The 15,029-nt window shown below is 37.2% G+C and overlaps 1 protein-coding gene across 1 annotated transcript; it reads right to left on the reverse strand.

The window, feature by feature from the left end:
- Positions 1-1,245: 1,245 nt before the first annotated feature.
- On the reverse strand, positions 1,246-14,361 carry LOC146465756 (alpha-adducin-like). The gene is made up of 8 exons (XM_085128206.1): positions 13,820-14,361; positions 13,233-13,463; positions 10,760-10,810; positions 9,597-9,689; positions 8,911-9,009; positions 8,546-8,716; positions 4,785-5,105; positions 1,246-3,562 (listed from the first exon to the last, which is right to left on the reverse strand). Exons 1-8 carry the CDS (start codon positions 14,255-14,257, stop codon positions 3,203-3,205), a joined length of 1,764 nt encoding a protein of 587 aa, XP_084984332.1. The 5' UTR covers positions 14,258-14,361; the 3' UTR covers positions 1,246-3,202.
- Between the last annotated feature and the right edge of the window lie 668 nt (positions 14,362-15,029).

Raw genomic sequence — 15,029 nt, forward strand, 5'->3', positions numbered from 1 at the left:
ACTGTTGATTTGTGCCTCTGGCTAGGGACTTGAGTAGGTCGGAATGGATTGAAACTTGACAAATGTAAGGGTAACAGTTTCCAAGTTCTTGCATTCTATTTCCAAAATGTGCTATCTAGAACAGATCTAACCTACGATCAGGCGTTCTTTTTTTCGGGGGAGCGCGAAATTATGGCAGCACGAGGGAGGGAGGGAGGGAGGGTATGATTGCAGGTTAGAACAGATCACAAGTTGTTCCTTTCCTTGTTACTTTCCTTACTCTCGTTCTAGAATTATTTTGTTGCTACCCAACACTTCCCCTTTAATTTAGGTGCCTGCTCCTGAATAATGAATCAATCAAAACACTGGTTTTGGTCTTTGATGACATTCTTTATTCATTGAGTAAAACCATCACTAACATTATCTTATCTTCATAGTCTCTGCAACAACATAAAAGAAAATCCCTAGCCTAAAATCTGCAGTGAAAGACAAGTGTTGCGGACGTCACACAGTCACTTGCCACAGTATGCACCTGCATTCATTTTGCTGTAACATTCCGTACAATATGGTATATCAGTAAATAGAACTAACTATATGCTAAATAAAGATAAATTCTTATTAAAACCCTTTCAGCCCTAACAGAGACCAGCGTACAATTTCTCCTTTCAAGATAAATGCTGGATCAAACATACAGGGAAATGAACACCAAAAATAAAACGTCTCCAGGTTTAAACACTCTCCCAACACATACCATAAGGAATGCATGGCAATCAGCGAGGGGAATTTGCATGTCATATGTTGGGGCTTAAAAGGTGAAAACTATTAAACTCCCAGAGTCCAACACAGCGTGCAAAGAAAGTAGTGTATGATAGTCCCTGGCTACTGGATTTTGCTGTCAGGCTGGTGAATTTTGTTCTTAATTTGCCCAACGGGCAAACGAAGTTATTGAGGAATTCAACTTATGACAGAACAACTGTGTAATCAATCCTGCGTATCAAAACGTTTTTGCGGATGGTTGAAATGACTTTTGGGCTTGTACATGCTAGCTACAGGTTGCCCGAATGGCAAGCTGTAAAACTGACTTTCTTTGCACCCTGCAACACCACCTAATACTTGAAACTGAAAGAAAGCTTAAAGTGTGACCAAAATAACAGGCTCTGAAGTGTTCTTTCAGTGCAGTTTGAAAAAAAAAAAGAGAAAAGTAAACATTTTGCTACTTGCTTTGAACATTAATTCTCTAGGGAGCAAAAGGTTTTTGCTTCTTTGTTATAATTACTCCAAGTGGAGATTTTTAGAAATCTTTTCATTTGGGAAACAATTCAAAATTCAGCACTTTGTGCAGGGAGAAAATTAATAACTTGTAAGACCTCTCTCGCAGACAGTTTGCAATCGGGTTTTATATTTTTAAGATAAATATTGTCCTGTTCTCGTTTCCCCAGTTTTGACAAATTGAGAGCCAAAAAATTGCCCAATTAGATGACTACAAATGTTCATTGAAATGATTAGCTGTGAACAGAACAAAATTTCTCTTAAAGCTTTACTAAATCTTGATGAAAGCGCCCAAAATTTGCAGCATCACAGTGCAGATAAAAAAAATCAAGGTAAAAATATTGATACTTTGCTTTACACCAGAAATCCTAAACGTTAAGAAAATTTAAAACTGACCACTAGGCATGAAGAAAGCAACACTAAAGGCAGACGTCGACTTCTCATTCTAGGGATGGAAATTGGCACTCACCCACTTGCCTAGGCAAGTACAGATTGTGACTTTTTTGGTGCAGTTCTTAAGGTCACTCGTCCATGTCGCGAGTGCGGTCAAAATTTTCTTTCCAACCCTACTGCATTCTTGCCCAATCACTTAATAAACTGAAAGCTCAGTATGCCACGATCACAGAATAATTTGAGGACAAAAATTGAATTTGAAGCAAACATAACAATAGTAACAAAAAAAAATGGCAGAGGCCTTTCCTGTTCATGCCCATTAAACTCATTTTTTTAACGTGCCTTGAGCACTCCAACTTATACATTATGCACTTTTTAGCGACGTAATTAGAACAGTTACAAATGGACTTCAGAACCAGCCTGCTTCCTTCCCAGCACTAAAACCTGAACAATAAAATATATTAGGTTGATATTTTGCATGAAAGATTGAAATACTTTTTCCCCTTTTTTGTGACTGCCATACATTTCTAATTCTTTTTCTGGTTATCCGAATTAAGTAGTATATCCTGAAAATAAAAGGCTCATACCAAAGGAGAACCACAGGAAGCTAATATTACTGTTAAGTGCTTTGCAAAAATAACTAGGCACCAGTGTCTGTTCTCAAAGAGTACTAGCCAGCCTGGTAGCCTAAACAGTGCATGGTATCAACAATAGTTGTTGTGCAAAGGCAAAAAATTTTGCCAACATGCAACAGCATCAAAGATGTACTGCAAAAAAAATCCCATCAAAGAACAGTAGCCCTCTTTTCAGCACTCTAACATACATTTCAATTTATGCTACATAGCTCACAGCTAGGCTACCAGGGCCACTGGGCAACAACCTTGCATTATATTATTGTAGCTTTTCCCCTATTCACATCATGCCTGTTGACTGTTCAAGATAACGTACATGTAACAAGAAATTCGGTGTTGATTGGTCTTGGAAATAAAATGGTTTGAAAAGCTTCCCTTGCCCATGCAAATTTAAAGGTTCATAAAATTAATCAATCTCAACAAAAATAAGTACTTACAACTAAAATTAAATCTAATTTACACAGAGGGAATTTCATAGTTTAAAAACCCTAAATCATATTGACATCCACACACTGCCAATCAAACATTTAAAATGTAATTTACACTGAGAGTGTGATTGAGTTCAGTTTGCACAGATAAAGTCTTCAGCCATTGCACTCTTCATGCAAGAGTCATACCATTTCCATGCATTTTTAAGTCAAAGTAAAAACTAGCTTGTGTTCCTCGTGTTATTTCTGCAATTTCGAGTAGCAATGTTTGGAAAGTTACTCTGTTCAGGAACACATCACAAACATATAAAGCTTACAATTCTTTAAATTTCATCCCATGTCACGGGACGGCAGTGAACCACAGAATGAGATTCTCAACTTTTATACATTTGAAAACAAGCAGATTTGTTTCTTACTGTAATATTCCAACTGGTTGATTTCGATTTACACAGCAAATGAATGCTAAATAAAACTTGACTCTAACCCAGAGGAAGTTGATATTTACTCTGCTTTCTCTGTTCCTGCCGCAGGCTCTCCTTCATTTTTGACATACTTTGCCGGCCGCTCCCCCTTCTTGCTGAACTTCTTCACCAGGGCCTCTTTGAAGCTCTTCTTCTTCTTCACTTTAGTTCCTTTCTTCTTTATTGGGCTGCCATCTTCAGTGCCAGGTGCCAACAGCTCTCCATCTAGCCCATCTTCCTCTCCATCTTCGGTGCTCTTCTCGTCCCCAGCCTCTCCATTCAATTCTGTCACCACAACAACTTTTTTCTCTTCTTTTGTCTCATCACCATTGATTCCTTTTTCATGCGGGGATGACTCTGTGATCACAACTTTTGTTGTTTTCACAATCACTTCTGAGTCCTAAAGGAAACAAAAAACAGGAAATTACTTAAGGGAGAGATAACAAAAACTCATAAGGGTCTGTATTTGTTTGCAACAGAAGCCTGGGCAATGTAAAAGCTCTAATTAGTCTCCAACATAATGTATCTTTTCAAAGCACCCTGTCTGTAGATGTCAAATTTGAATTGCCTCCCATGTTACAGTTGAAAATTTGACTGCTGGTTGAAATGTTTATAAACACAAAAAGAAGTGCATAACATTTCAGAAGTACATGGTTCATGGTTGATTTATTTCACACTATTTGCACAACATTAACACAGATAATCAGAACATCAGTAAGTGCTTTCCACAAGGCTTAAGACACAAGTAACCATGCATGGGATAAAAACTTTACAAACCTTACAAAATTAAGTAAACTTTACATTTTAAAATATGGCAATAGAATTATAATTGAAAACAACTGAAAACCCTCGAAACACATACCCACTGTTATGTCCTATTTTTCTGTTGTATAATAGATTGACAGATTTTACATGATTAATGTAAAAATAATTTTTTGGTATTGGGAAGTTATAATAAAAGTTTAAAAACTGTTCAACACCATTAGTTAAATCCACTTCCAGTCAGTTTCTACAGTGTACATGGCAATACAGGACCCTTTACAGAGCTTTAGAATTGCATTTAAGGCAAACGGCGAATATGAAATTCGCGTTTATCAGTTTATGTTTTCTTGAAAAAAATGATACTGAGATGGGAATGGTGCAAAATAATTCTGACCTTTGGTTCTAATGCAAAACTTCTCAACTTAACTGAGAAACTGAAAACAGTGAGTGGCAAATATAGGGTAGACATGGTCACGTGCTCATTTCTGCCATCTGCTGTACATAACTGTAATCCTAAATCTCTCTAATAAGTTGTGAAAATAATGGGAGTTTGGAGTTCTTCTGAACTAATTGTCTCAAAATTTTGTCAATTTGGAATAAGTTCCACTCCCACACTCCCATGTATAGCTCTAGGAAGCTACCGATGCACCTGAAATGTAGAGTTGATCTTGATTATGGCCTTGGGCAACTCTTGCTACGATCTTCAGTTCTACAAAACCTCATCATTCAATAAATTGGTGGGTTTATGCTAAAAGTCAATGACTTCTTTTTTGTTTTTCTTTTTTGACTTTTTTCTTTTTTTTTTATGGTGAATCAATTCTTAACAACAAGCCTTTTTTTATTTCAGTGTGTTTACTTACCTGTTCGTTGTCTTTATCAGCCCTCTCTGGCATGAGATCCTTAATTGTGACAGGCTCGTCACTTTCTAACTCCACCTTCTCCTTGTCCTTCTTGTATTCTGTTGACTTGACTGGAGTATTGAGCCATTTCACACGGTTCCTGTACGTGTTTGCACGGCCTGTGGAATGTGCTCTTCTAACAGGGTTCCGTTCTATCTCTGGTGTGTAAAACATTTTTGCACGAGTGGATGACACCGTTGATGGCGTTGTGACCTCTCTCTCTGCTGGCTTTTCACCGTGGAACACCTCTGGATTCCTGTAAACATAGCCTGTTTTGTAGCCCTGATGACAAAAACCAGTAAAAAATTAATTTTCTCATTGACTGCTTTCATACTTAGTGAAAGATAAATTCTGTGTACTAAACAACACATTACAGCTGTACTTCAGAGACGTGAAGTTTGCTGGGAAACTAGTTACAAAGTTACCAAACTAGCCAATTAAAATAAAAATCACCGAGCGTTATTGCAAACTTTGAAACAGCGTTTGACACTAATGGACAAAGTTAAAGTATTTGCTATTTGACTGATTAACTTAGTGCAAATGCAATTCATTTTTAAACTACCGTTTGGTTTTATAAACTGAGTTGAAAAGGTAAATTGGCCACCATCAAGACATTCTGGGTCCAGTTGCTTGAAGCATAGTTAGCGCTAACCCGGGTTAAATACCATGACAACCTATAGGTTTTAATACCTCTTAACCAATGGTTAGCGCTAACCATGCTTCGAGCAACTCAGCCCTGAGTGTTAGCCCCTTGTCACAGACTACATGTACGACACTCAAAATGTCCGCTTTATGGCGGCCAACTTGTTTCCACTCCCCACCGCATGGCAGCAAACTTTCTTTGGAACTGTCCCCGTATATTACCTTGAAACATGTACAAAGTATGTAATGAAGGTAACTGTAACAACAAAATTCATTATGTTGTTTAAAAGGGGCCTTTTACTCACTAAATGAGAAATTTATTTAGATAAGTCTTTTAAGTCAATTTTAATTTGAGGTGAGAAATAACAAAGTGCTTTGGAGGAACTGCAAGTCCATTTTGAAGCGAATTTATCGACCTGTGTAGAACACGTTTTTCAAAAATATTTTCGCAATAACTGTTAGGAATACGAAGAATCGGTCAATTAGAATAGTATTGGAGCACAAAATCACAATCAAACCTGTTATTTTTTTTGTGCGAGGTGGATTCCCAGAAGCACCCTAAGATTACCAAGAAAATCCATGGCTTAAAATTTATGATATTTCAGATGTCTTCTTGATAAGATGACAATTTGTCCTCAAAGCGTAATTTGTATGCCATTAATTCTCAGATTTCCACTGTTGAAACTGTCGAGTATTGCTAAGCAGTTCTTCTTTCCATTTACCGTTTCAAAAAGGCACGAAATTGGAATCCATTTTTACTGAAATTTGATCTTTGCGTAGGACAAAAGCCATAGTCCGTGCTGGTTTTTGGACATAAAATTCAATTAGTATTCAAGGAGTATTCAAGCACTAAAAACTGAGTTTTCAAGGAGTACTCAAAGCAAGGTTACTTTGTCTTGCACTGTTTCAAAATGTTCTCATTGGTCATGAACAACTTTAAAAACGCTTCCCCGGATATAATCTGTCCCCGATTTTGAAATCTGTGCTCAATCCCTGAATTACTTTGTCACCATCCCACATTATTTCCCATCTGAACAAAAATTCAAGGAGTTTTCATTATTTTCAAGCACTTTCAGCAAAAATTCTTCTTTTCAAGGGCTTTTCAAGTGCCCTTGAAATTTAAAATTAAATCCCAGAGCTTTTCAAGGACTTCAAGGAGTAGCACAAACCCTGAAAGCCTTTCTTTCTAGACCCCCCAGAGACCTACGAAAATATGCGCAGACAGTGGATCCTGATTGGCCAGTCTTTTTTGAAGACAATTGGGTCAATAGCGGAAAAAAACCTTCAAAGGGAGGCAGGAACCGAATGTGAATGTGTGCAAAATCATGGCCAGTTTTGACTGGCACGGTGATTAATGGTGAAAATTGCAAAATTGTGATAAAAAAATTGCAAAAAATTGCAAAATTGTAATAAAAATAACAACAACAATGAAAATTATTGATTACTCCTCGAAAATGACCTTTCAAAAATAACCCATTGACTCCTACACTGGCCACACCACACACATGTTAGAAAGGAAAACAAGAAATCCCCTACCTCCCCTACCAAGTACATGTACTTTTTTGTGCTCTAGAACTGTCAATGGTTCAGGTGATGAATAGACCAATCAGAATCTGTCTTCTGCTCATATAATGTGTTGGTTTAGGGGGCAGGGGAAAGGCCTCTTTTTAACCTACCGCATGGGATTTTGCGAACACATAGAAAATGACGCCTTGTACAGATCGGTAATAAATTTTAAGGCATTTTTTTTAGCGCAAAATGGAAAGAAATAACACTAAAGAATAATCAGCCACCAAAAAAGAGGATTTCTTTGATTTCCAAGACATACGTAAATTCTGCTCAAGGATTAAAATTGAAGCTTGGACTTGAAATGGATTTTACAATGTCTGGGAAAACACCACACCACACCACTGTAAATGATTTTGAAATGCTGATTTGCTTTTTAACCACTGATTTGAACAAAAATCCTATAATTTTTGTGATTTTCATCTTTGATTGAGCAATTTCCTTGAACAAATCGAGCGCAAAGTGTCTGCAACAATTACACATGTTTGCATGCATGCAATAAAATCTAATTTAAAGTTTTTTGCTTTTACAAGCATAATGTATTGTTTTTTTAAATATAATTTTTAGTTGGATAAGTTTTTTGTCCATTATTCTGTCTTTGTTACTTCATAGCTGTGTTTAGGAAGTGCAGTTGTGTAAACATAGGCTAATTTGCATAATCGGGTTGAAATTTGATAAAAGAGTGGTTTTCATTAACATGGAGGGGGATTTTAGCAATTTTCTTTTTTCAAGGTTATTTCCTGGCCAATAATTTATTGGTAAGTAACCATGCTTTTTTGTTTATATCACAAAATGTTTATTTAACTATACCAGTGAAAAAAAGTAGTTACTTTGAGAAGCCTATGACTTTTCTCTATCGACTACACATTTAGGTTAATTTTTCTTTTCTTGAAAGAAAAAAACAATTAAATGCAAAAACTAAAAAAAAAAAAAAACTGTAGCAGCTACTGGGTTAATTACAAATTGAGTCGATAAAAACTTCATAAAATATATCAAACTATTAATATAATCCCCTTAATACTCTTTTTATGGCAGCTTAAATTTTTTATTGTCCAGACATCCACCATATTGGATTTAACTTACAACATCCACACGGCAAAATATGTGTATTAAAGGCCTTTTGCAATGCAAAGTGAATTATGGGCGATCTGAAAATGCATGACCATTTTCAACTTTTTCTTACGGAAATCAGTTTGAGAGTAAAGGTTTAAAGATGGAGTGAGATGTGACTTCATAAATATGAATGCTTTTTATTAAAATAATAGCAAATATGAACAGTAAACCTTTTTTGACATGAACTCCAATCTTTTCTGCATGGCCACTGTTTCTGAGAAAGTTCTATTGTTAGTGGATTATGTAACACAGTAAGTCTGTTATTCCTAGCATTGCATCTGGATAGATAGATAAGATACCATCTCTACAGAGATGTGATGCAATCAAACAATGAGACACCTGCGATCAAACATTGCTTTTTAATGGACTCTATTCAAACTTAAGCCCTTTAAACTTCTTACCATTGAATCTAGTAAACGCATATATGCTTCAAACTCCATCTCCCCCACTTTCCACTTAATGGGACCAGAGTCAACGCCACCACCACCCACTTTACATGTGTCTGTAACTTGTTCTTTGGCAAAATCATCACTCTTTGTCAGGTTGTCAATTCCAGCAGAAACAGCCTTCACCTACAACAACAACAAATTAAATACTTCATAACCTAGGTTCAGCTGTTTTGTCATTAGCCTTCACAAGCCTAGGCCAAACAAAGACTTAAGTTTGATTTGAATCATGATTTGGCTGCTACTTGCAAGTAAACTTGCATTAACTTGCAATGCAAACCCTGCCTTTGTTTGGTCTTACACATGTTAAAATATTTTACCTGGAATCTACAAGCTCTAACAGCATTTTCAGCAAGATAAAAGGCTTCTTCTATTGTTCCTCCACAAACCACAACACCATGGTTTCTAAGAAACATGACCTGAAAATGGTAAAAAAAAAAAAAAAAAAAACACATTGAAAACAAACAATTAAGATTCATAATAACAACAACAGATGAATACATGTAGGTGGATATTTTAATTAAACTTAAGTCAAGTTCTCAAGCCTAGTACTGGTCTACACCTGACAGTGCTCAAACTTGTTCTGAAATCGTCTTCATGTGTTACGTGGCCGAAATTTCATCAATAAATGAACTTTGCACAATTGTCATTTTAAAGTTGAGAGCTCATCATTAACAAAAATGCACACAATCACTGAATACACAATACCGTAACCTACGCCCTTTACAAAGAACTAAGTTTTGAACAACAAAAATAATTATACACGTCAACGCAGGTCAATATTATGTGAAATCACACCGTCAAATAAAATTAGAGGCACCAATCAAACCACTGGAACAACAACCACATTCTATGCCATGCCAGTGGAATTTCTTAACATAGTTGCTCCTCAAGACATTCTTTATTGGAATGTAGGAACAGTAAACTGCAATGGAAGTAGCTATACTCTCTAGTTGTTGTTTTCGATTTTTTCACAAAGAAAGGAGTTATAACTTATCAACTATACCTTGTTTTCTTCACCCAAATCCTTAACTATTGACTCTTTTTCTTCTTCGTTGGTGAAAATGCCTCTAAAATCATGGTAGGATACTTCACCCAGCTGCAAAAGAGACAGTAATTCAACCATTTGAGGTCACTTCATTTACAGCTTCTGAAAATTGTTTTTCAGTAGTAGGCAACATACATTTCTGTAACATTACTGATAGGCAGAAAGAACAAAGTCCAAAGTTCTTTTGGGGGAAATTACTGTGAACTAAGCAGCAAATCATCTTCCAGATGAAGGTGGAAAGCTTGACACCACTGGGTACACTTTGAGAGGGCTGCCCTTATAATGATAACACTGTCCTTCTGTACAACACCAATTATTTGGTATGGAGGTTTTTGCGTAAATCACTCAAACTTGCTTATCAGAAAGAGCAGAAAACACAGTCCCAAAGAGAAATAATGATCAATATAGGGAGGGTCAAGCTGTTACCCTAAGCTGCAATGGGAAGCTTACATGTTGTGTGGGTATACAATGTATGTGACAGAGGATTTCACATCTAAGGCACAGTGTACCAGTAATTCATACCACAATCACTGACCACAACTTCCTGACTCTTGATGAAAGTCTCATTTATCAAAGCAAATCACTTTGTTTACATGGTAAGTGTCAATGTGTTTATTGCAGAGCACTAATTGGGGACACTATCCAGATTAAATTCACCACAATTTGGAAATGTTGGTTTTGAGTAGAGGGGAAAACTGGAGTACCCAGAGAAAAATGTCTTGGAGCGAGTGTAGCCATGCATGAAGGGTGGAAGTTCATGCAGAAATATTTCTTAATACCAAGACACTGGTTTTTCCTGGAAACAAAAATTTTCCTGTTTCATTTGTTAAAAATTGGTTGACACTTTCCACTTTGTCTGCCTCAAACCTGTACAATATTGAATTCCAAATACGCACACCGTTCTGTCAAGTGTTTGCACCGTGTGACAGGCAAAAGTTAACATGAAAATCTTCTAGATCTCCTCTCTTCTGTCAAGTGTTGGCATTGTGTGGCAGGCAAAAAGTTACATGTAACGTGAAAATCTTATGGATCTCCTTCCTAAGACGTCTCACCAGTCTGATAGCAAGCACTCTGCACTAAAAACTGGAGAAACAACAGTGTAGCACACAACTGACACTTACGATAAGCGCGGCAATGCTTATTGGCAGAAGTCCACATTTCATTGCTGAAACCTGAAAAAAAAAATTACCAATAAAATAAAACAAACATCAACATTAACATCCATGGGTTGTGCTGGGGGATTTGGGAGAATTAAAAACAAGAAGTCAAAGAGGTCAACGCAAAAAAATAGGCAACGTGGAAAGCCTTCAGGATAATCTTCTTCTCTAATTTTTTTGAATTACAACATAAACTAGTATGACATTTCTGTTTAACAAATCAACAGCAGTTTTCTATGGTCTATACTTACAGACCATAAAATGTCCAAAACTCAAGTGGAACCACATGCCGCAGGTGAGTGGTTTCATTGCTGCCAAGTTTTGAACATTTTCTTGCATCATTTTCTGGTCTATAAGAGTGTAGACCATAGAAACTGCCGTCAATTTGAAAAAGTACAAGCAAAATTTGCTTTATTTTCCATTATGAGAACGTGCATGTTACATCTAATATCATTTAGTTGTCTGCACTCTTACAGACAATAGCTACGAACCAATTAGCACATTGGAATTTTGACAGTTATTGTAAAATGTTCCATACATGATGTATTAAAAAAATACAATAATATAGTGTCAAATACACTGTAGGACTGCTGAATAGTAACTTTCAACAACGTAAAATTGCACTCCTAGCAACCACCCGTCTCTTCTGTTTAATAGCTTGAAAGAGGATGCCCTCTTTCTTGAAAAATTAATTTAGAACATGCAATGTTTGGCTGTTTTTCTAGTAATGCAGAACTGCCACTAACCTAACTAGCAAGCTGACCGCTACTACGTATGACAACAATAATTTGAAATCAGAATGATACACGACAGGGCTCTGCAATTTTTCCTGTGACTATAACGAAAGAGGGAAATAACTCCAAAATTTGTATTCAAAGGTTGTCTACATGGCCTACTTTTCACAAATCTCCTTCCATGAGCACACATACAGGCGTGTATTTTTTTTGATACGTCAGGGATACATGTATCTTCAAAATAAATATTGAAGATGTGGAAAGATATACATTGTAATGGATGTGGATTATCACGATGGAATGGTGACTAAAATTCTAACAAAAAAATTGCATTCTGATAATTTACAATGATGATTTTCATCAGATAGATTTCCTTTGCGTTAGGGAATCATTTTAAAACTATTATGGATAAATAAAGCTTGTTCAAAAGGGCTTAATGTAAATTATCGACGAAAACAACCAGGCATAATAAAATCGAAAGTCAATTACAGTGTATAGCAAACAGTGTCACATTAATGGAGCAAAACGCTTCGGTGGAACGTTCTAGAAGAACTTGACCTCACTAGAGAAGGGACAAGAGTCGACAAAATGCCATCAATCACTGTTGATTAGGAACCACAGAAGCAACCCTGTGACACAACAAACGTGAGCATACATGAAAATCGAAGGTTCTCCCTCCCAACTCGCGATCAGAGTATATGTTTAATTTATAGTCTTTTTCCAAAATCGTGAATAGGAGATTTATTCAAATCAAGTAACCCTTGGTTTTTATGGAACAGGTGAAAAGACGGTAGATGCAAATATAAGAGGAATAGCGAAGCACACTATAAATCTAGCTCGAGAATATTTCGTTTCTTTCGCAGATGCTTCTGCTTGAGCCAATAACAGCTTTAACCGTGAAATATGCCTTAAGGAATGCCGCTTCCAGAGTTATCAATATAATCAACCACAAAATGTCTTAAAACAAGCATCGATTGAACTGCATTCTTTGCCTATATTAAAATTTCATTTCTACGAAGCCAGCTCGACATTTTGATTCCTAAGTGTTGCCCTCTCCATACAGACCAGAAATCACTTCAAGCAGTATGAAAGCATTCTTTTGCGTACGAAGGAATGAAACCAAACCTAATATTTTTAACGCAACATGACGACAAATAAATATGCCACATGTGTGAAGGAGTTCCGTTCGAAACTAGCTTTGTTGGGTTTTCATGTACGGCATCATTTACGTAAAGCTACCAACACAAATGCACGTTTTAGTAAGTTGCTCCCGATCGCCGGGAAATACGTAATTTGCGAGTAACCAACGTTTTTCCGGGCGAGAAAATTGCAGTAATGCTCTCAAACTGTCCCACACCAGCGATTTTTAAGTGCACAAGACGAGCAAGCGCATTTGTCACAGTTTTCATTTTTAGCAAAATAATGGTAGACCCCTGGAGTTGAAATAACAAAAAGTCACGCTAAAACCCCAAGATGAATTTGCTTCAGTCTTCCACGCTGATTTCACAACGATCGGACGATAAAGCTGACAAAGTGAACAAGGTTTTACGGGCAAGTAGTGCGGGAAATAAACAACGCTCTCTTTTACCAACAATGAACATTATAAGGACCCGTCTGACCGAAAAAAAGCGTAAAAAGTAACTTTAACGACTTGAAAGTGACTCCAATCTACAGGAACAAGTACGTTACAAATGCAAACTTACAGCAACGACGTCTTCCTGGTGTAAATGAATGATAGCGCGGGCATCCTTCCGTGCCCCATGAATCGCTGAGTGGAGTAAAATACCAGCTTTATTCACACCGAGATTAGTGCTGCCTTGATCAACGACACTTCCATCGGGATTAATTTTTTGCAGACTTGATGCTGTCACCTCGCTGTACAGAAGTCCATAGGGATGAATCAAGAAGCTGTCTTGATCTGCCGATGGGCGAATCTGGAACAAATGCAATCGACATCGTTTTCTATTGTTGTTTCTTGCGGACAAATGTTGTAGTTGACTGATAGGTTCACGGAATGAAACGCGTATTACTCTGCTACTGCACAATTATATTCTATGATTATTTTTTGTACCAGTAAAGCAAACGTATAATTTCTTCAGCACTAAAAGGCACCGAAAACTTGAAGGACACTGAATTAAAGTAAATCAACATCGTCACGTACGCGTCTGGGGTAATCCACAGGAAAAAAAGGCTATTGTGACAGAGCATACGCGCGCGACACAAAACACAAAACAAATACTTTAAATTCTAGTTCTACTAGCAGAAACAGGCCTAGTTGATCCATACTCACAGTTATAAAGCTGTAAATGCCAACAGTCCACCCAAAGAGGTCGACCAAACGGTAAGTAGACGCCAGTTTGCAACGCAATAACCTCTCTTGCTTGGAATAATTCAGGGTATCGGAGCCTCGGATGTCTGCAATCGGAGAGACAACAGTAGACATCCCTCCTCCATAATACGTACTGGAAGGAATAAGGAAATCCTGATAAGTACGGACACCTTCTCCGCTGGTTTTAGGACCATTCTGAACGTAGTTTTGGACAAGGTCTTCAAGCTCGTCGCGAAGAACTTTGTCATTCAACACAAGAGAGACACGCTGCCGAAGCTTCAGACCACGTACGTCGCGAACAACATCTTCTGGCCTTCGAACTGCTCTGCCTCTGGCCGGGGCGCTCAATCGTCTAGCTTTGCCTTCGATGAGCGGTTTGTTACCCTTCGCTGTCGACATGTTGGCAGATTCTGCTTCGGTTGTAAGCCAACTGAACGAAGCGTTTTGTGAATGGTGATCACACCTTCGTGAAACGCCCAAAGCACGCGCAGAAAACTCAGGGGACTGCACTGCCCATGCGTTACACTCGAAGCTAAGAAAAAAACTTAGCTCTCATTGGCCAGAAGACATCACGTGGTCCTAATCATTGATCGCGCGCAAGAAAATTTGTTTTTTAGAAAATTTGAAACGCGCTCGAAAGCCTCCATTTCACCGCTTGACGTTGTAGAGTCGTCGATATGACTGTACTGGATGTGATTTTCTCTGTTTTTGAGAACGACTATAGAAGCTGTGAAGTTAAATTGTGGAAGACACATGGTAATGTACATGATGCTGAAAAGCTCAAGGGAAAAACAAGTTTTAAGAGAAGGTTCGTGAGTTTTTTTTAGACGCCATGTTCCGGTTCCAGAATAAGTATATAGTGTCAAAACATACGTGAACATTCTTGATAAATTTCAAACTATGTAGTTAATTTATTACTCTTGTGAAAATATGTACATATCGAAAAAAGACTTAAATCCTGCGCTCCCGATAAAATAAACAAGATGTAACTTTTTATCGTGTTGTAATAATATCAAATTGTCTTAGAGGCCGATTCATTCCCTCTCTTTAATTTCCAGTTTTTTTTTTTTTTCAGTATATATCTCTGGTTGAATCCGACTGCTCTATTTGACATGATTTTGACTTGGTTAGGTGAAAAAGTAGTAATGATGTAATTAAAAGTAAAAAATTC

The sequence above is a fragment of the Pavona decussata genome, unplaced genomic scaffold (assembly GCF_977016875.1).
Source record: "Pavona decussata unplaced genomic scaffold, jaPavDecu1.1 SCAFFOLD_155, whole genome shotgun sequence".
Classification (NCBI taxonomy): Eukaryota; Metazoa; Cnidaria; class Anthozoa; order Scleractinia; family Agariciidae; genus Pavona; species Pavona decussata.